Below are 23,636 nucleotides of genomic sequence, written 5' to 3' on the forward strand. Positions count from 1 at the left end.
CCCCCCCCCCGGCGGAATACCGCGCCGCGCTCCCCCCGCCACCCCTTACCAGGTGCCGCCCCAAGCATGTGCTTGGGTGCCTGGTGCCGGCCCTGGTTCCATTCTATGCATAAGAACATAAGAAAGGCCGTATCAGGTCAGACCAAAGGTCCATCTAGCCCAGTATCCTGTCTACCGACAGTGGCCAATGCCAGGTGCCCCAGAGGGAGTGAACCTAACAGGCAATGATCAAGTGATCTCTCTCCTGCCATCCATCTCCACCCTCTGACAGACAGAGGCTAGGGACACCATTCCTTACCCATCCTGACTAATAGCCATTAATGGGCTTAACCACCATGAATTTATCCAGTTCTCTTTTAAACTCTGTTATAGTCCTAGCCTTCACAACCTCCTCAGGTAAGGAGTTCCAGAAGAATCCGAAGAAGTGGGCTGTAGCCCATGAAAGCTTATGCTCAAATAAATTTGTTAGTCTCTAAGGTGCCCCAAGTACTCCTGTTCTTTTTGTAGATACAGACTTGCATCCATTTCTCTGACCTGAGCATGACACAGATTTAATAGCTGGCAAATTGTTTTTACATTATTAGCAAAGCAGAAGCACCATAGCTTGCTCGTTTCTCCCATCCACTCTTGCTGCATGAGCTGTTCTACAGATTCTGTATTTTAGCCTAAGACTTTCACAGAGCTGCATCTCAAATTTTACAGAGAGATTCAACATGACAGTTTATTCCAGAAGCATGTAAATGTACTTGAAAGTGACATGTTTAGACTTCTCTTTGGTATGCTGTAGGTACCACCCTTCACTTCTGGCAAAGTGCATGGTCCATCACAAAACGGATAATTTGTCTTTACTGCCTACCCCAATGTTCCTTTCTCTCCTCTCCCCCTCTTTAATTTTTTTTATTAAAACCATTTACAAATTTTATTTAAAACATGTGTCACTGAACAAGCCCAGCCTTACATTAATTAGTATTTTCCTCTCATTTTAAAAACTCTGAATCCCTTCCTCATAGCCCTTTTACCTTCACCCCAACCTATCAAAAACTTCACCTAAGGAAAGGGAGACTGCCCTGAACAGCTTCCTTTTTTATCATCCAGGAATTCAACTCACACTTTGTGAGCACAGTGGAAATATGCAGGAATTTGCTTCTTCGGACAGCTATCCTATTTCCTACAAAGCACCCAAACACAGGCTTTGAGTACCTACTAATGATTTAAAATTACTAAGCTAAATATGCCGTTCAACCAACTCTCCCCTCCTGACAAACAGTAGCTCATAACCAAATCCCGATACACCCAGAGTTGAAATCTGTGTTGGTGTTTGCCAGGGCTCAGCCTTTTCTGTCATGTGTAGTCATGCTGGCAGGGGTGGAGCAGCATACTCTACAAAATGTCATCTTCTGCGCAGCATGACCTCGCACACACTGTGTGTGCAAGGTCAGACCAGCCGAGGGAGCAGCACACTCTGCAAAATGGCGTCCTCTGTGCGACATCCTCTATTTAAGCCCCAGGATCATTTCTTTACAAATTAAGCACTAGACACGCCCATATATATTGGCCTATACATCTATCTCCCTAGCTCTCTTCAAAGGCAGGTGTAATTAAAGGGCCATGCAACATGGTGTGAAAGTTGGCAAATATGGGCTACTTCAAACCAGAGGCAGGATGACACTGCAGAGCCCCAGGACCCTTAATTTATCACTCACCCAGGGGTGAAAGTAACTTACAGGACTTACCGGTACTGCCGGAGTCCTGAGGGGGGCATGGCCTCAACCGGAAGAGGCGGGGCCTCTCAAGATTTAAAGGCCCCAGCCCGGCTGCCAGAGCTGCGGGGGGGATTTAAAGGGCTCTGGGCTCCCCGCAGCTGCGAGAGCTCTGAGCCCTTTAAATCCCGGCCCCAGCCTGGCTGCTGGAGCTGCGGGTGGGATTTAAAGGGCTCTGGGCTCCCTACTGGGGAGCCCAGAGCCCTTTAAATCTCCGCCACGGAAGCCGCTGCGGTCCGGCACAGCGTACTGGCTCTTGCCGGTATGCCGTGCTGGACCGGACCGGCTTACTTTCACTTCTGCACTCACCCCTTCTGTTATTTAGAGAGGGAATCAAACATCAACTCCTCTACTGATCACAACTGTAGACTGCACAGACTGTAAATTATTTCACTACTGATCAAAGTTCGCAATAAAGGAGAATGACAACCCTGACAATTAAATGGTCGTTATGCTTTGGGTCAACACCCCTGAACCCAAATAAGGGCAGTTCACATTTATCTTAATGGCATAGTTTCCCGTTTGTCATCATCATATTGATTTACTTCTGGATAACTTTTTGAAGGCTCTCTCTCAAATAGAGGAGTTAGGTTTTCAATTTTTCTTTTTCTGGAACACTCGATGCAACCATCAGGGAAAGTGACAACTTGCTGAGCCCCCACAGGCCAGCTCAATTTGACCCCAGCTCCTCTGTGATGAACTATATACAATAAGTTGTCTCAGTGCAATAATGCCACTAGTGTCCAATGCCATTTTTCAGACTTCCTTCCAGTCTCCCTCCCCCTCACACACACTTAAAACAACACAACAAAACAATGGATGATGCCCTGCAGGAAAAACATTTCAAAGTTTCAATCTAAACAAATTTTATAAAATTGCCAGCTGGCAAATTCTGTTAAATGATAACCTAATTCATTTTTCTTCATGTTGTATTAAACCAACCAATTTGAAAACTTTATGATTTTCCTACATTCATTTATTTCAATAATTGTGGTAGCAATCTTAGGCAGAATGCTCGCGTTATAATGCAATATAAAGTACCACAAAAACAATCCTCAAAGAAACCACAAATTTAGATGCTGAAACCAGAAATTCAGTTCTGCTAGACAATAATTTGTTAACTGCTCATTAAATGTGCATACTGTGTTTACATATGTGAAATTCTGTTTTTTATTTTTAATCAGCTATAAATTAGAATATCCTGCAGGGCAGGCAAAATAACTGTCCCTCATTGCCTAACACCCAACACAGAAACACAAACAGACCAATTCATAAACATTTCTATTTTCTACAAAAAATCCAATCTTCCTGTAATTAACATTCTCTTTCTATCTGCACAAGTGGCTGGGTCTCTGTTAAATCCCAACAAAAGCCTGCTTCTGAAGGGGCAGAGTTGCACAAATAGGACTCTAATTCACACAAAACTCTTTAACCATTTTCTATTAAAAATGTGTGTTTTGATACACAGATAGCTGCATAACACACATCTACGAGGGGAGCCCTAACATGCGCAGGCTTATGTGTCATCATTAAAGCAGTATTTTGAAAAGTGCATGAATCGTACTAACCTCATTAACATTTGGCACACACAATATTCGAGATATTGACGGAATCCAATAACAGGCACACTTGTCACAAAGGTGACTTGGGAAGTTTCACAATATTTTAAAAAAATATAATATAATAACTACAACCATAAGTAAAACCCATTTTAAATGCTGCTTTTTAAGAATAAATTCTCTTGCCCAAACAATGATTTCTCAGCACAACTTTATTTTTCATCCAGTGTTATAGGTGTGCCTGGACCTCTGCAGGTCTGTAAGGGTATGTCTGCATTGCATGCTAGCTTAAAACTACTTAGAATGGCTAAAAAAAGCCACAAAGATACAGTGGCACGGGCTTCAGCATGAGCTGTACAAGCATGCTGGTGACCCTGGATACATACTCACATTGTCAGTCTGTGCCATCTTTTCTTCACTGCTGTTTTTAGCAGTGATAGCTAAATTATAGCTAGCGCACATTTGCCAGCTTGTGCTGCAATCACACCTCTTACTACAGTGTAGACATACCCCCCACTTTCCCAAAATATTCTTACAATCTAAGGCCTGATACTGCAAACACTTCGGTACATAAGTAACTTTACTCATGTGAGTAGTTGCACTGAATTCAATGGGACTATTTGCATGAGCAGGGGTTTGCTGGATTGGTTCCTTGAACATATCATTTATGAGTATGACAAAAGAAGGAGGGAAGGCAAGACAGAGGACATTTACAGAAAACAGGGGAAGCACAAGTTAACATTTTGGCAGTGTATGAATTGTAATTTTTTAAATTATTTTTATCAATGTATTGTTTGTTTTAAAGATTGTGAAAAGAAGAGGATTTTGAGGAATAAGGAAGAGGGGAGACTAAATTGGATAGGATCAGGGAGGTAATATGAGACATAGGGAACAGCACGGAAGATAATGCAGAGGCAGAAAGATAGAAAGGAAGTGTTAATGGAAAGAAATTGGTGTAGTGCAGGCACTGCTTGTAAATCCTCAGTATTTGTTTACAAATTGGTTGTGCAAATATTCATACTTCTTTTTTCCTTTTTCAAATAGTTCTATTTCTATTTATTTATTTATTTGTATGTGTGACACAGTGTGTGCGTGTGTGTATACACACACACACCTCAAAGGAAATTCAAGTACTAATATTAAAATTGGTTTATTTTTAATATAAAATTGTCCTTTTGCACCTAAATTACAATAGACACGTTAAAAAAAAGTTGACAAATTTATTTCTGAATGGAGGTTATTCATACACATCAGAAATAACAATAATAAAAGCTTCTATTTAACCTTAATGTCAAATAAAATAAAAACTCCACAAGGAGCAAATGAAGGAACTACAATTGACAGCAAAGGTTATGAGAGAAAAGATGTAGTTTGAGATCCCACAGCAAACACCTCATGACATGCCAAAGCCTGAAGGAAATACACAAATGACCCTACAACATGAGACCTCTTGCCCTTTCCAATTCCACCCCAGAGGCATATGCTACAAAGGGGGAGATGTCTGCTCCAAGCCCTTGTTTACTTCCTACTTGGAACTGCCACATCCTGGACCAAAACTATTTCCCCACTCAACCAACTAAAAGAAGAATATGTTCTTTGATGTTTATGAAGTAGTCTGATTTAAAGAACAGTAACCTGATTTAAAGCACTCCACTCCCAAGTCAGGGCTTTCATTGTTCATACACCTACAGTAAGCCTACTACAATATTGCTAAATAATACACCCCCTCTACATTTAAATACGTATTTTTAAGATTGTAACAGAAATCAAAGCAATTTCAAATCGTAGCTGACTCTGCCCTTAACTCTCCTTGTACTTCCAACAGGCAAAGACGTAAAAAATGTACAACAGCACAAGTAAAAGTAAACTATCATCTCTAATTCTATACTTCCTGCTTTTTTCCTCTTTGATAATTAAAAACAATTGTTTAAACATTTTATAACTTCTTTAGTTTTTAAAAAAAATATTTGACAAATGCTTAGCTTGACAAGCTGGAAGGAAATGCACACAAAAAACATGAAAATGTAATAAATTCTTTTTTTGAAATAAAATCCAAGAAGTGTTTCAAGACTAGACAATATCATATTTGTTTTTTAGTTAAAAACATACAAAATGGTTTAAAAATAGGTCTCCAGAAATTAATTTTTATGTATTTAATCTTTTATAAAGCAACTATCAGCAAAGTGTTCAAGAGTCATACAATAAAAAACAAATTACAATACTTAAAAATAACCCACTATCCCAAATACACAGCCTGAAATCACAAATAAGTTTGGCATGAGGAAGAATCCAACAGCCCCACTAATAAGAGTAGGCCAAAGAGCCAGGTGGGACTTGCAATGTGTCCTAAACACAGACAATGAGGGACTGTGACACCTCAGTAAAGGAGTTCACGCCAGTCCTGAGAAAACCCTGCCATGTCCTGGCCCTCACTGAGCCTAGGTACTGAAGGCAGACCTGTACCAGCTGACCATAACAGCTGGGCAGGGACACATTTGATAATACTCTGCAGTAAACTGATATATTTGTAGACATCAGAAGTGAGAAGAACTTCTTCACTCTGTACTCCGAAGCACATGACATTCACAGAAGCTGACCCACATTGAGGGTGGGGAGCCAAGGTTCAGGATAGGATTCATGAAGGATCTGCAGCAGTGTTCGATTTTCAGCCAGCACAACTATTGAATATCCTCACTTTGAATTCTCCTGCCCTACCTTGCTTGGAACAGGATCCATATGGAAAAGGTACTGCACATGTAGAGGGAAGCACTGACAATCAACTGGCATTGTTTCAACCACCTAATCCTGTCAGTTTTCTACTTTAGGTTTTAATGAGTTGCCAGCAGTGTGTCCTGGATTCAACACTAGTATTCGTGAAAAGAATAAAAGAAGCTGAAATGGCGTGAAGCAACAGTGCAGACAGAGCAGTCACCCATTTGTAAGCTATCATGTGACCTATGGGGGCTACAAGGAAGAGAATGTGGTCTCTGAAGTAGCTGAAGTGAGGGCAAGTGGCCTGCTGTCTGCACCTCCTAAAAATGACTGGAGGGGCAGAACAGGTGCCATCTTCCCCTAAAGATGCCAAAAAGGGAGCAACAGGACTACTAGACACACCATAATACTCCAGAGAGAAGTAGTAGGCCAATAGCCCATCCCCCAAGAAAATAATTCCTGAGAAGACAGCCAGTTGGAGGAGAGGGTTGTGTTTGGATAGCAATGTGGGGAGTCCTCAGTTTCAGAGGAGCATCTGAATTTTTGAACCCTTATATGAAAATCAAACATTCTCTCAAATTTTCACATGTTCTCTTAAAATATGATAAAGAAGATCCTTCAGATAGGGGACTACTTATCAGAAATAGATATGGCCTTTAATTCAGTTTTTACTATGTATGAAACATTTTGGTACAAAAGGATTTAAACATAGTAAATCTGATTATCAGAATTCGAAGCCAGATGGAAATTACAAATACTTTGCAAATATTTTTAACTTAACACATCACAGGAGAGAAAAACTCCTAATGAATTACACAGTCCACAAATACTGTTTGTACGACTGAGCCTTCGAGAAGAAGGTTAGCGTTTGTGGTTGATATTTGCTAGCTACATATCACAACTTCTTTTCCCTATTTCCGTGAAAGTAAACTTTGTACACTGACAGGTGAAGACTCAGGTATGTACCATACTGCCAAATCTAATCAGGGAGAACTATAAGTAGCCTACCTTCAGGGCTTCTTCTTTGAATTTAAATCTTGCAGAGGTCAACCACCTTATTGCCCCAGGTTTTGTGGCAAGCTGAGGAGGTTTTATTCCAGCTTGCCAGCCTATCCAGCTGGAAGTTATTAGGGTTTTCTGCTACAAAGGATCCCTAACCAGCTTTAAACATTCTATACTGTTACCAAATGTTGGGAAATCCCACAAATGAAATTAGCCAAGTTACAAACACCAAAGTCTGTTGTCATTAAAAATGCAAACCAAGTACAGATTGCTTAAAGAACTACCAAATTATAGACTTCATTTCCAGTGTAAATTCCATTTGTATATTTACATGCTGCTTTTAGTTAAACGTTGGAGTAAAATAACTCCAAAATTTTGTATAAAGGAATTTAAACAAACAACTCCCTCAGATCTGTTAGCTCAAAGCCAATATATACTGTTATTCAATCTCCTTACATTTATGTAACCAATCTATTAAGAATTGTTGTTGTCATTTTTAAATGGAAGATACCAAGTGAAGACGTAGGTTTAATTCACTTTTGAGATTTACAGCAGGAACTGGGCTATCCAAGTCAGTTTTTAAACCCGCTTCTATGGGACTTTTTCTGGGAGGACCAAAGGAAGTTGATGATGATCCCTCTACTGTATTCTCAATGACTATTGACAGTGAGCCATCTCGTCCCATTCACGCAAAGTATAAATACCATCCAAATGTGCCAATAACTATGGAAAGGGAAGAGGAGCACCCGCTCTTTGAAACTATGGAAGCCCCTCCTATGTACACCACATCCTGGGACTCAGTCTGACTGAGCTGGGTAAGTATGGTCAGTCAAAGATAGGAGCAGTAATAAGCAGCCACTCCACAAAGCAGGCTTCCATGGCAAATTTTAGAGTCTAAGATTCACACAGCATCAGTGTTGCTGACAGCAGTATTCACTTTATCTCTGCAGCTGAAGGTAACAATGAAGAGGGGTGGAGGTAACAAGCAGCTTTGGCTGGATCAGCAATGCCAGCACATCTCATATGTTAGCTACACTGAGAGGGTGGAAGGAAGCAAGGAGCAATACAGAGGGGCAATAATTCCATGCTGCTGTCCACGATTCATGAGACTGGAGGAGGGTGTGTGATAGATCTTAGGGAACTGGATCATTCTATATTTCCTGCCCCCTTTCTCACAGCACTGAAACAAGCAGATAATGCCTTGGGCATGCCACATGGAGAACCACAGAGTTTCAGTAACTTTTCTGTGTGGAAGAGGATGGTATTGCCTGATGTCATGGAATATACATTATACTTTATCTGTTATTCTGACTGGGCAGTGCAAGGGTGGGAATTCTCTCTCTCTTTTTTTTTTTTAAATAGGTATGAACGGCACAGGACTGATACTTACACAACTTCCAGCAAGGATCTCTGCAAATACTGGAATGGAACCATCTCTCTGAGTGAACTTGTCTCTGACAAAATCATTAACCTAATAAAAATATACAATTTATATATTACAAACAGTTTTCTACTTGAACATTTTTTTCTGATCAATACCCATTACACCTGTAACCAAACTTAATGGAACACTAGTAAGTGTTCATCATTCATGCATTTAAAGGAAACAAAGCCCAGCTGCTTCTACAATCATGGGAATGCCAGGAAAACAGACCTGTCTTTTATTACTACAAATCAGACAAAAATTAGTAAGAGACAGAATTAATTTAGAAATGGAGAAACTTACTGTGAGCTTAATGGCCTTTTCTGGAGCAACACCTATAAGCTGTGGTAACAAGCCTATAGAAATAGAGAAAATCGTTAGAAAGCATTTTTTCTGTCAAAGAAAATATTACTTTTATAAGAGTCCAACAATGTTGCCTCTCCACAGGTGGAACTTCCTTTGAACTCAATGCCAGTTCTGCATGTAGAGCTGGCTGTAGCATTGGCTGCTGAATGTGCACTTATGCAACTGAATATCTTAATACTTCTGCTGAAATTGGCAATATAAAGGATAATTGGATCCCCCTTCCATAATCAAGTGAAACCAGAAATAGTGGTAAAAAAGGGGAGGGACTTGGAATATTTGTTCACACAATGGATCATTCAGCATTTTCATGAGTATTTTTAGCCTCCTTACTCAACACCACTCTCCCATGAAGTATACAGATGAATGATTTACTCTGAGACAGAGTGAGGCTGTAGAATGACTGTCCAATATTTTCATCCTTGCAGTACACTGAAAGCAGACTGAGCTTGGATCTCTCCTCTACAAAAGTTTATCTTGTACTTTTGATGAAGGATGTTCTCTATCTGATTTAATTTATTCACATTAAACACATAATCATGCTATTTGATAACTAAAGCGAGTTTGGTAACAATCTTTTAAATGTCAAAATTCCCAACATAAAATAAATAAAATGCGTAAGCTTGAAAGCTTGTCTCTTGCACCAACCAAATTTGCTTCAATAAAGAGATACTACCTCACCCACCTTGTCTCTGAAATAAAAGACGTTAGTAGACATCTAAGCAAAGCATTGTTACACACTGCCAAGTGTTGCCATTGCTTAGGTGACTTGTTTAATAAAACACAAAACACCACATAACTTTCCTTTGCCCAAATGACAATGTACTACTCAAAAATGTATGGGTTTTTTTTTTTTCCTATTACTTACTTACATAGTTAGAATGGATATAGAGGATCAGCATTAGGGAAAAAAGTTAGTTGTAAGTAACATTCAATACAAATTCACTAGTTTCTCTACAAGCACCACATGAGGTGGCACATGCAGTACTTTAACTTTTAAACCATTAAAGATGTTCTTTGTTTACAGGCTGCATTTTGGCATGCAGCAGCTGCCTAAGACAAATTAACAATTAACTTCTATATGGAATCACAGGGCTCAATTTTCTAGAGGCTACAGCTTATCTAAGGATTTAAAGGATTTCCATTCTTTCAGTACAACATGGTAGTATGCACTTTAAAAATTGTTACTAATAAATGTTTTCTATCCTGTCAAGTGTGTGTGTTGATGGATCCCTAAAACCTACTTTGAAGAGGCTGATGAGAGAGACTTTTTTTTTGTGCTTGTAGACAGCCTGCAAATATTCTTGCATATATATACTACTGTCAGTCAAACCGAATCAATGACAAAAGCATGACCTGCTCATACACCTTTCTAGGAGCAGACTGATTTAAAAGAATAAATCAGTAGATGGCAGTCTTAACTTCCTAACATCCATGATTAGATCAGCACCTGTTACTTTTTAATCTAAATCTTCTGCATAATCATGTCAGTATAGTATATGTGTTACAAAATTTACAGAAATAAAAGGTTACAAATTGTTAATAAAATATTGATTTGTCCCTTTGATGATATCACTGTAGCTTTAACGAATATTATAGGTGATATCAGACAACTTCAATAAACAATACAACCACAGGTTTCCTACTGTCTTGCAAGGATAAGGCAGAAAAAAAAAATCTATGAAAATATGCTATTTAAATAATAAAGGAGGTATAAAGACCCACCACACTCAGCCCATTTAATTTACATAGTACCTTCCTCTAAGCCAACCCACAGAAAACATGCACCTATACAGAAGGATCAGGAAATAATATATGCAATGTCTTGTTTTCTTCCAACCCAGTACTTTCTGTGTGATTTACAGGCTTACTACACTGAGGAAAGGTACTTATTACATACAAAGAAAGGTTGACAATGACAAAAAGAAACACTGCCCTCCCAGCTTGAGTCTCTGATCCACTGTGAAAAGAAAATCCAGCTCTGCAGTGCCCACAGTTTAAAAAAAAAAACAACAACAAAAAACTACTAGACAAAACACCGCAAGACACACCTCCCACTGCCTTTTATGTGCTGTTAAATACATGCATACACACGCTCCATAAATCTATATTTCGGAGAGCCTGAGATTCAGTGAGTTCTAGCAAGAGGAATTTAGAAAACATTTCAGAGTTAATTCTGGAGTTGGGTGGCAGAATCCAGTAGCCTTATGACAGATATTAATAAAAAATAAAGCATACCTGTAAGGGATCACTTTATTTCTATGTAATTTATGTAGTAAAAACTCACATCACGTCTGCACTGTCCTGTTCTGTCTGAATACAATTAAAATTAACACATTTATGCATATAAGAATCCACCTACAGATACACTGGGCATCTCTTCTGTGAATGCAATATAAATGTTTCTGTACTTCTATATAATTGGAATTATGACAGTCTGGCATGGTTGTGGAAACAATCTTGCGCTATGAACTCAGTATCAGAGTCTCCACAGATTTAAGTTTTTCAGGGACACAAAAATACTATAAATGACCATACAATCTACATAAAAGAACAAGTATAGAAAAGATCTAAAAATATTTTGGTCCCTGTTTATTTTAAGCAATACTTTAAAAATGTAAAACATTATGTTTCATCCATGTATAGTCTTTGATTTCAAAGTGCTTGTCAAAGGTTACAAAAAGAGGCAACAATGGTACTGTTAGCAACAATCGAAAGTCAGAGAACATCAAACCCAGAAGCTCCAATGCAAAGCTATTGACTAAGAAAAAGGAAAGGAGGATACTGTCAATACACTAGAAAAGGAAGAGAAATGATGGGGTTTCAGGTGAAATTTGAAATTATGAATTAAGGGGTAAAATTGTTCTTGTGAAACAATTAGCGACAATGGACAGCAAATCTATTTACCAGTAAGATAAATTACTAGCAAGAGCCATAACAAAAGCTGTGCTACACTAATTATGTCATCCCTAATATATCCCTACCTTTGTGTTCACTTTCATTGCAAGCCCCCAGAAAGACAACGTAAAAGTTGTACATTAACTACGTACCACAAATAATGAGATTATTAAAACCTCTTTAATCAGAGCAGTCTAGTTTTAACTGGATTCCCTAGTATAAAAACTGCTCAGGGGTTATTCCTTAAATAAATTGGAAGATTATCAATGCCTCCATGGACACAGCACAATGCAGACTACCCAGACAGGGAGCATCAAGGAGGTGAGGAACTCCACCCCAAGGAAAAGAACCAACTTAAGAAGTACTCCTATGGCAGTTGGAGAAAGTTTTTGTGAACACAATTAAGTTACACCAAATGGTAAATAAGAATACAGGGGTTGGTTAAAATGCAAAGATTTCAGATGACCAGTTAGAAGGGCCTCAACCATATGACTCGAAATAGTAACAGTCGTTTGGAATATGCCTGAGCTAAAAACAGAAGATGGAGCACCTATATTTGAGTACATGGAAGCACCTGATTGATAAAAAGCAGTTTTAATTTCTCAACCTAGACTTTAGAATCAGTACTATACTGATAATCAAATTTACAAAATATGAGACATATTATTCATATTTTAGAACTAATACAATAGTAGACAGCAACAAAAAACAAGGAAGGTTTCACCTAGCGAATGATGTTTAGTTTTTCCTAAGGAAACATTTACAAATCATGGAGCAAATCCCATTTATCATTCATGTGAACAGAACCATTAAAAGCATGAGACTACTTGCTTGAGTATGATGAGCAGGATTTGACCCTTAGTTCAGACATTACATTTCAAATTATTCTGTTTCTGTCATCTATTATGTATTTCTCATCCTTCTCTAACAAATATTTGCATTAAAATAGGATCTTTGCTCCTTAGACACTCATCTGCTCCTGCTGTTTATCTCCCACCTACAGTCACAATCCTTTGTTTGCAAGATAACAATCAAGTCCATTGCACCCATAATGCCCCAGAAAATTAGGACTTCAAGCAATGTAAATAGCACCAGAGGAACGAAGATCCTGTTTTTTCAAGCAAGTGTTTATAACAACACTGATCAAGAGAAGATAAACTCAGTTCAACTACATGAAATAGAAGCAGAATTGTTCTGATTATTAAGGGTTTTTTTTGGTGTTTCCATAAGGGATTGGCTATTGATGCATTGGATGAAGAAAATCACTAGATACCTTTGATTTATTCACTTACCTCTGTAAAGCCCAAAAAATCCTTCATAACGCAAAACTTTTTTAAAACAGTCATAGCTATTTTTATACATCAATTCTCCCACAACTGAACCAGAGGAGCGCTGATTCTGCATTCGTGTCTTCACCAGGTCTATGGGGTACACAGCAGTGGCACCCACAGCTATAAGCAAAAATTACAAAATATTATTTCTACAGTATCACAGGTGTGTATATTGCACTTGACTGTTAAAAAAAGTACTAGTTTTCTACAGCGAAGACCCAAAACATGAGGTTCAGAGGGTAATGCACGTTTACGGGCACTGCAAGGGAAAGTTGATGGCAGAACACTAGGCAGAAAAAGAAATCTTGGATGGACAATGTGGCATATCCTTGGTGGATCAAAAGAATTATTCAACCACACAGAGATTAGCAGAGGATGGTACAGAACAGGCTATTATGGTTGCAATCCTCCAGTTATGGAGATGCCACATAAGAAGGCTGTATGCACTGTGAACAGTATCAACTGAAGTTAATGAGACTACTCACATTGTGTAACAGTAAGCATGTGCCAGTCTTTGCCGGATCAGGAGTGTAATCCCTATGCCTCAGTTCCCCATCTGTAAAATGGAGAGGATACTTCCCAACCTCACAAGGATGTTGTAAGAATAAATATTTGTATTTGTGCGGTGCTCAGATATTACAGTGATGAGAACCATAGAAAAGTGAATAAGTAAAATAATCTGTTCTCCTTGTCTGAAATTTGCCAAAGGTTGTAAGGACTGCAGAAGGCTCAGAATGCAGTGTAACTTCACCTGTTCTGCTGCATGGCTGGTGGGTATCTGGAAGCACACGTTCAGTGGCTCTCTGAACCCTTCCTGCAGGTTGTGTGATGGATTCTGGCCCTCCCAACCCTGGAGTAGTTCTCTGCACAATGATCATTTACTCAGGCTGTGTAGGAGTAGAAGGGGTTGAATTTCACCCCTAACGTACAATATGTCTTAAGCAAAAAGTCACTGAAATTAACAAACACAAAGCCTTCAAATGCTATTACAAAAAATGAAGGACAAAACCGCGACACCATTAGATTATAGATTTTTTTTTTTAAAGGCATGTTAAAATATTCAAAAACTATATTGGGGAAAATTGACAAAAGCTAACAAAATAAAAAAAAGTTTGTTTACAATTATGTAGACAGACAGCAAAATCCTCAGTTTTTTCCCTCTCAATTTTGTTCTTATGTTTTGGTATCACTCCCATCAAGTATAATCAATGGTGGTGCAATACTGCATCCAGAAAGCCTATGTCATTATGAATGTTTTGCCCTGAAGACTGTCTGGAGCCAGAGGTGCCACTGCAATGTTCTGCCAAGTCTTCTGATCATAGGTAAAAAATAAAGAGCACTTCACAGAGCTCTCCAGTTCTTACCCTTTCAAACAATGAACTGCACCTTAAATGATCTCCATTAGTCTGGTGAGATAATATTACATTAACCCAGCCTTGAAAACAGTACACAGACATGTCACTCACCTCCAGCAACTGAGCCCAAAGTGAACCTGTAAGCAGACTCTGCTACTTGGAGCCAGATAGGCCTGCCCATACCGCCATAAGATTGCTGGGGGTGGGGGGAGAGAGGGGGAAGTAGGAGGGAGACATAATTTGGAAAACATGTGAGAAACTGAAGCAGCCTATGAACTGGCTTTTGTAAAATTAAAGAAAAAATTTGACAGAACAGCAGCTTTAGTTCAAGGGAAAAAAGACTGGATAATCCTCCTTTGGCATAACAGAAACAGCACATTTTCAAATAAATCTCTCATATATTGCTACCTCCTATACTCCTTGTCTGACCAAAGAAACAGTTTTAAAAATGATTATGTGAAAAAGAAGGTGCACACAGAGATACTTTTAATTTATGATTTTTCCCTTCTGTAGGGTTTGATCCTATGAGATGGTGAGCACCTTCTACTCCCACTGATTTCAATAAGCTTTGAGGACCTCAGAGACAGAGCTCAGCACCTCACACGATCAAGAGCATCATCAATATAGTCTATGTTTTATCCATATATATGCCTTAGATATCCATACTTAGCACATACAGCACTTTACAGTCTCAAAAGCAAGGAAAAAAGTTATCTAGTCCTCATAACACCACTGCAAGGTTAATAAGTTATAAATATAGGGTTGACTTTTGTTTTAAGTTATAATGATGAACCTCAGATTTCACTGACGTATGCTAGAGTAACAAAGCAGTACATGTCCTTGGAATTTTTCAGTGATAGACTTAAACAAATGTATATCTGCAAGGAAAAAGTCTACAGAGACTGATGTAGTGGTGTCAACTAATTAGAAAAAAGGTGCCAGTAGCAAACTAGTCTAACTTGCACTGATGAGGCATTCTGTAAAGTACGCAAACTGGGCCAAACAGAAATCAGTGGGGTAGAGGAAAGTTTGTTCATTGAGTGTAAGATGAATTGCACACAGAAGGAAAGGAAGATGGCAGCAAGACTAGTCCCTCCTCCCATTCCAAAAAATGTGAATGATTCAAAATTGTGAATTGAGATCAAATGAAAATTATTGGGAATTAACTGTGTTCAAGTCAGGGAAGTATCTGGTCTGGCATAGTAAGGGTGATATTTTTACTTTGCCAGAAATATGCACAGTGCTGTATAGACACAAAAACCAAGACCCTGCCTCCAAGGCCTTACAATAAAAATTAGTCATCAAAGTCCCCTCTTGCTTATCCTGTGGTTGTACAAGCAAGGGGGGGAAATATCAACAGGTGTATAAGTAAATCTCCTTGCCCCATTCCCCCCACTTTTTTAAAGCCATTTGCACCATGGCAGATGACCCCAACAATCCTGACAGTATATTTAGATCTTGCAGAGGCCCCAGGATGTTACGGAAAGGTTTTGCTCTTAGACTACACATCATGAACACATAAATATTCATTAGAAGATATATGGCATTTTACTGAAAATACAGTTCCTACATCCACAGGAGTATATTTTAAAGGATCTATCACTAAGGTTGCTTAAACGAGTTGTGCTGAGCTTGCTGCAGCACTGGGGAGCGAAATAGCCATTGCCATGCAGCAGGCACTGCAGCAAATTAATTTAAGCAGCCCTATTGGTATCGATATTCTGTGCACAGGTACAAACCTGAAGTTATAATATATTGGTATATTTTGCTTTACTTTATTTTATTAAATAAGTGTGGAGAATACAGCAAAAATTGCAGAGATTATATAATTTTGGGGTCTACAATTCTTTTGCACTTTGATGGGGCAGATTTATTTATTTGTTTATTTTTGGAGGATATTACTGTGTGTATTTCAATGGGACATTTAAAAGCTCCCTCATGCAAACAGTCCCAGCAGTGCCCTTCTCATTCCTGGGCCCTGATCAGGCCAAGCAGAGGGATGGTGCAGTTTTATCTCACAAAATTTTATGTCACTGATCTTTGTTAGCGTCTTCTAAAATCTTAGCAGACATCCACTGAATGTCCTTGATCCTGCATTGTGTGGCACGCTGCTGAACTGCTCCACTTAAATTAGTAGGGCTTCATGCTGCTCATGAAGTACATGGTACTATATAGGATTGGCAACTATGAGATTAAGTTCAGCTCACTTCTTTTAAAATATAATGAAACTTTTACACAGGCCTTCCACAATATACATGGCCATCAAGAATTTCCTTCCCCAAGATATTTTCTTCCAGAATGACTTGCTGGAATACAGCCTAACAGAGAAGAATGGAGAATATTCTGAAGTCACATCAGATATTTATCAACTGTGCGCATGGATTAAAAAAACCCATAAGATTACATCAGAAGAAAAATCTTTAGTTAAGATCAGAAATATATTTTCCTGATGGGTGCCATGGAAAAGAAAGATAAATCTGCAGAATTTCCTCATGAATCTCAAAAAAATTCATACTGAAAAAAGCAACACTAAAATAAATCCCAGAGTAAAATGGTGTCTCGATTTATGTCGATAAAAATAGATAAAAGCAATGAACTCCTAAAAGACTTCAAAAAAGGACTAGTTCTTTTATCCCTGCACAGTTTTCTTCTGTCTTCACACTTGCTTCTCTTTAGTCTTTTAAAGCTAGTCTCTTCCTTGTAAGCATCAGAGTTTTAGCAAAATCAAAGCATTATACTCAGACTTAAATTTGGATGTTAATACTCAAATTCTTTGTGAAACAAAAGTCACTTTCATCCTATTAAATGAGTGTTCACTAGTTTGTGGTTCACTTGTGTTCAAATGTAAATAAATATAATTAATGCTATAGCTTTCAGATCATGCATATTTATAAACAGAAAATTACTGAAGCTGTCATCCCCATCTAACCACTGTATACTGATATTCAACTGCTAGGTTTAAAAAAGTCTTAAGATATGTCAACACTGAAAAAAAGGAGAGTTTTTAACATGGGTTAGCTAACTTGGGTTAAAATAGCAGTGAAGACACAGCAACTCAGCTTTTAACTCAAGCTAAAGCCTATGGGGAGCATGGAGTTGAACTTGAGCAGCTAACTTGAGTTAAAAGCCAAGTTGCCAGGTCTTCATTTCTATTTTTACCCTAGTTCAGAAGACACCTTTCTTTGCACTATAGACAAACTCTTACATTAATCAAATAATCAGCAAACATGTCTGACAAGTTATGTCTACACTGAGCTGTAGTGCTGACTACAGGGGTGTGAACTGCAGAGCACAAAGATCTGCACACAAACTTGGTACCTTTTCGTTCTTGCCAGGAACATTCACACAGGGCAGTTTAAGCGCAACTCACACCCTCATAGTCTGCACTATGTAGTAGTGTAGACAAGCCCTAAGTTTCATTCATGCTAGATTTACTGAAGAGATATTTACATTGATTTTTCTACATTACATTTCATTAATTTTTTATAAAAAAAAAAACAGAATTTAGGGGTCATTTAGAGTCACTGTAGAAACATCTCTCTTTCTCTTCCCAAGCATAGCTCCCTTGCAAGGTAGATACTTTTTAGACCTCACAGAATTTCTTATCCTTCTCTAGGATTTGATAACATATCCTCCACAGAATAGATCATAGAATACAATAAGATAATAAAGTCCAATGGAGATCAAAGTTCACCCCCCGCTGATTCAGGAACAAAGAAAATTAAGTGACTATTCCTTCTAATCTGCATGTTTTAAAATGGAGCAGAATAGGCAGGATTAATAATGTCTTATTCCAAAAGTGGGAAGGTGGAAGGAATATACATTCTGTGCTTATTATTATTACCACAGTGCCTAGGAACACTAGTCATGGACCAGGACTCCATTGTGCTAGGCACTGTTTAAACACAGAACAAAAAAGATGATCCCTGCCCCAAAGAGTTTACAATCTAAGTATGAGAGAGACAAGGCGGGTAAAGTAATATCTTTTATTGGATTGACTTCTGTTGGCGAGAAAGATTATGCAGTGTTGTGGTAGTCTAAGTATAAGACAAGAGATAACAGAGGGATACAGACAGACAGACTCACAAGGAAACAGTGAGACATTACTGGTCAGCACAATAGGCAGTGATCTCAGCACACCAGCAGCCTAACCATTGTCAAGTGTATTGTAGACATCATGACAAAGGAGAGTTTTCAGGCGGGTTCTGAAAGTGGACAATGAGATAGCTTTCAGGATATTTATGGGGAGCCCCTCCCAAGCATGAGGGACAGCATGGGAGAAAGCACAAAAGTGCTTATCTGCAAAATCAGTAAGTAGACAATGGAGGCTGGTATCATAGTCTGATCAGAGGTGAGATTCAAGATCTTGATAGTGAATACAAACAGCTTATGTTTCATGCACTAGTGAAGGGGGAGGCAGTGGAGGGCTGCAAGGACAGGGATAACAAAGTGACAGGTTAAGAAAATGATCTTTGCAACAGCATTCTGAATGGAGGACGATGATGCTACATCAAGAAAGGAAAGAGAACAGTCCTCGGTGAGCAAAACTTTTTTTTTCTCTCCACACTCCTTTTACCACATAGGTGAGTTACAAAAAATAATTCTGACCAAGGAAAAGCTACAGCATTCTGTCTGAAGGCACTAATGAAAATCAAATATGACACCATAAAATGCAATGCATGTTTTTGATAGTACAGTATTTCTCAAAGTCCTTTTTATCAGTCCAGATTAATAGAAACAGATTTCTGCAGACAAGGAAAGAGGGAATGGATTGCCACAAAGGTCTACAAAATAAAGCATTACCTGTACGTAACTTTTGTAGACTCCTATTACATCAGCTCAGGTAGGTATATACTGTGACAAAGTTCTGTCCTTGACTCCGTGGGTCCTGCATTTCCTGACGGATTTTTGCTAGCCTCAGAGGCTCACTGTGACCCTCCACATAGCCCTTCTCTCTCTAGAGGCAAGGGTCACAGTCTACTGAGCCATTTTCATCATAAGCCAGCAAGGGAGGTGAGGAGAAACAACTCTCCCTCACACAGTCTCTGTTGTCTCCCAGTATCAGTGATTAATCAGGGCGGGGAGGGGGGGAGCCCGGGCCCGCCCTCTACTCCGGGCTCCAGCCCAGGGACCATAAACTTAGCAGCTACGAAAGCTGACTTTTTGGAAATAGGGCATGTACAATTCCCTGGGCTACTTCCCCACAGCAGCCCCCCACTCCATATCTTCTTCACAATTACCTCAGGGCCTCCTTCCTTGCACCTGATACGGCTTCGTACTACTTCGTTCCTCCAACAGCACAGCTCCCTCCTATAGCTCCTGACACCCACACCGCACTGACTAACTGAGAGGCTTTTAACTAGTTCCAGCCAGTCCTTGATTGGCTTCAGGTGTCCCAATCAATCTAGCTGTCTCTCCTGCCTTCTAGAAGGATCTTAATTGGCCCCAGGTGTCTTGATTAACCTGGAGCAACTGCCATTTGGTTACCATGGTACCAGGGATTTGTTTAGCCTGGGGCTTACATACCTGTTCCTCACTACTTTACTGTAGCCATCTGGCCTTGCCCCATCACAATACCCATAAGAATTTAAACAAAACAGAAACAGGGACGAACCCTCCAGAAACTGATTCTGCTCAACTCCACTTCACAGAAGGTGACCAAAATGTATATGATGAGCCACAGGTTGTGCACAGTTTCATCATAAATCACTCTGCTCAAGACCATACCCTCCATGGGACAACCTCTCAACCACAGCAGCTGAATAGGTTTAAGATTTCCTCAGGGACTAATCCAAGCCTTGGACTTCCATAGTCTTTCTTGTGAATTCAAAGAAATCTGTTTCCAAAACACATACGGTACTTTAACCCAACTGAGCTGAGGAGTTCAAGCAAGGGGCTTTATAAAGTCCTTAATTACTCTTAAAGCTCTTGAGATTTCAGGGAAGTCTTTGTGTTTTTGGAGATGGTAACCCACATGGTCACTAGACTAGGTAGACATTCAACATACTGTGCATCCTGGAGAGGAAAGCTCTGCTCGCTCAGTAATGCAGTGTCACTGGGACACATTTCTGGGGTCATCTCTTTTTCATCTGGCAGAAAGCTATACAGCATTGCATGCATTTGACACATCCATCCTGGCTACTTGAAGAAACTAGTAATATATCTTTCTCAGTTCTCACTTTCTGCACCAGTTCTTGGGTCTTTTATATAGGATGGCAAAAATAGGATGCCCCAATTCACAGTTCCAAACATGGTAAAAATGGTGTAAGCTGTATGATAGACAAGGCTCAGGTGTTTTTAACCACCATATTAATTATCTCTACTCAGTACATATTCCACCCTTCCTATCACGAGTGGAGGTACACCACTGCACAATGATGGAGAATTAGGGTTCCATCTTTGTCAGTGTAGACACAGCCGTAGACACTGTGGTGACAGGCACTCTAAAAATTCCAAAGGTAGATTAAAGGATAGATAGTAGCTAAATCACTCAAATTTTCAGAAAGTGGGGACCTAGAAAAGGGAAATGATAGTAATCCACTGAGCACTTAAGCCAGAAATACAGACCATGGGTGTCTGTGCACATAAAGAAGCTGAAGAATTTATCTCTGTTTTACATAACAAGGAAAAAGGATGTGGAGACATCCTTTGGGCAGAAGGCAACAGTTCAGGGTAACACTGGATTTAGCTGTACCTTCTTGAGACTTACTTTTAAAGGTACAGCTCCATATTTCTAGAAAGAAATAGACGTTCTATATATACACGTTATAGACTGAAAGTATAAATAAAACGTATCACAGTAACATTTAGGCTCAAGTACCGCATTTTTTTTTCCAGCTCTGAGCACAGTTAGTATTCAATGTAAACAATCACAGTCAGGGCAGCATGATTATGTAATCATTTAATCTGCCACATATATGTCCTTCTTTCTGAATTTGCTGCATTGTGTTTCAGGGCTTCTCTTCACTGCAAAGTTAGCCTAGCTTGAGTGACAGCACTGCAAAAACACTGGAGATGCAGAGCGTGACAGTACTAGCAGCACAAAGTAGCTGAGGCCTGGTATACACTACAAAGTTAGGTCAACATAAGCCGCTTTGTGTTGACCTAGTTAAGCATTTGTCTACACTTAAATTTGTCTCCCACTGATGTAAGTTCTCCATTTCGCCGACATAGTAAGACCTGAGCAGTGTTGAGCCATAGTTGATGTACCGAGGTTGACACAACGCAAATATAGACATTGCGTTATCTATGTTGACCCTAACAGTCCTCTAGCAGATGTCCCACAATGACTGACACTGACCGCTCCAGTCACAGTTGTGAACTCCACTGCCCAGGGGTCAGGGAGACCAGAAGGCCTGCTCCCTTTAAAACCCTGTGAATTTTTGAAATGCCTTTTCCTGGTTGTCCACCTTGGCAAGCACACCTAGCAGCTCTCCATTGTTGTGCATAACTGCCCAGCTGAGCAGGCCAGATATACACACCAGATGCGCTCCAGCCTGGTGTAGACAGGAGATCTTGGATCTCCTTGGCTTATGGGGAGAAGAGTCTGTGCAGGCACAGCTATGGATCAGCCATAGTAATGTGGACATCTATGAGCAGACCTCACAGGGGATGTGGGAGAACAGGTATAACACAGATCAGTGGCTGTGCTCCGTGAAAGCGAAAAACCTGCGGCAGACATACCAGAAGGCAGGAAGACCAACAGTTGATTGAGTGCTGAGCCACAGACCTGCTGCTTTTGCAAAGAGTTGCATGCCCTACTTAGCAGAGACCCCACCACCATCCTGCACACCACCATGGATACCTCAGAGAAGTCTAAGTCACCGGCCCTTGGCATGAACAGAGAGGTTCAGGAGGAGAAGGAGGAGAATGGGAGACATGCAAGTGGTGGGGGCGGGGCTCCAGCTATGTGGTTAGCCAGGATCTGTTAGTGACTCCACAGCAGTCCAGTCAGTCCCTGCAGTCAAGACCGATGCAGAGGAAGGAACCTTGAGTAAGACTGTACATTTATTTCCTATTATAGTGGACACAGCTATTGACTTTTCATATATTTACTTGTACTAGAAGAGGTAGCAGTACAACAAAGAGCGGTAGAGTTATCCACTTTTCACTCCCCTGTACAGTTAGGCAGAGGATGCCATTCGGCGCAGTTTGTTTATATAGACAGGGATGTCCTTTGAATCCTCCTGAGAAATCTTGATGAAACTTTTATGAAGGTACTCTGCAATCCTCTCCCAAAGGCTTCTAAGGATGGTAACCTTATTTCTTCCTCTGCAGTAGGACACTTACCCATGCCACTCGGTGATAACTTCAGCAGCACCACTGCCATATACAAGCTAGCAGCATACAGGCCCGGGCAGCTTCGGGGCAGCAGCAGCAGCTGTGCTCTCTGTGCCTTTGTTACCCTCAGGAATGAGATATCAGCTAAAATCACCACTGACTGTGGAAAATAGTACCAGTATTCAGTGCCATTTCCCTGTACTCATAGTTTCATGCAACCAAGCAATTCCCCCCTCATTTTCCTCACCCCTGGCAGGCCATAAGACTGGTGCTGTGTGTGACACAGTATACAAGCAATCCCAGCAGAAGTGTCGATAAGCATGTCTCATTTAAAACTTTAGCAGAACAAGGAAAGGGGGTTCTGAACCTTAACATTCACTTTCCATTGTGACTATGTGGACAATGGTACCTCTGAGTGTTTTATCTGTAGCTGCTGCTGTTGGGGCTTTGAAGGGTTCTCACTCCAGACCGATGGAACATCTGAGCCAGATAAGAAGAAAGAAGAGGACTCAGGATGACATGTTCAGCGAAATCCTGCAAGCCAGTGCTGCATCAGACTGTGATGCATTAAAGACTGTGAGATTAAAGAGGCTAGGACTTTTCAGCTTGGAAAAGAGGAGACTAAGGGGGAATATGATAGAGGTATATAAAATTATGAGTGATGTGGAGAAAGTAGATAAGGAAAAGTTATTTACTTATTCCCATAATACAAGAACTAGGGGTCACCAAATGAAATTAATAGGCAGCAGGTTTAAAACAAATAAAAGGAAGTTCTTCTTCACACAGCGCACAGTCAACTTGTGGAACTCCTTACCTGAAGAGGTTGTGAAGGCTAGGACTATAACAGTGTTTAAAAGAGAACTGGATAAATTCATGGAGGTTAAGTCCATTAATGGCTATTAGCCAGGATGGGTAAGGAATGGTGTCCCTAGACTCTATTTGTCAGAGGGTGG

At 39.8% G+C, this 23,636-nt stretch overlaps 1 protein-coding gene across 1 annotated transcript in view; it reads right to left on the bottom strand.

Annotated features, from left to right (window-relative positions):
* Positions 1 to 23,636, bottom strand: part of SLC25A12 (solute carrier family 25 member 12) — an 81,908-nt gene that overhangs the window by 9,639 nt on the left and 48,633 nt on the right. The window contains exons 10-13 of the mRNA XM_024209945.1: positions 14,515 to 14,599; positions 13,010 to 13,168; positions 8,760 to 8,812; positions 8,424 to 8,504 (exon numbers count right to left, since the gene is read on the bottom strand). Of these exons, the coding sequence (XP_024065713.1) occupies positions 8,424 to 8,504; positions 8,760 to 8,812; positions 13,010 to 13,168; positions 14,515 to 14,599 (378 nt within the window). The remainder of the gene's footprint in view (positions 1 to 8,423; positions 8,505 to 8,759; positions 8,813 to 13,009; positions 13,169 to 14,514; positions 14,600 to 23,636) is intronic.

Source organism: Terrapene carolina, unplaced genomic scaffold, assembly GCF_002925995.2.
Source record: "Terrapene carolina triunguis isolate 2854851 unplaced genomic scaffold, T_m_triunguis-2.0 Scaffold62, whole genome shotgun sequence".
Classification (NCBI taxonomy): domain Eukaryota; kingdom Metazoa; phylum Chordata; order Testudines; family Emydidae; genus Terrapene; species Terrapene triunguis.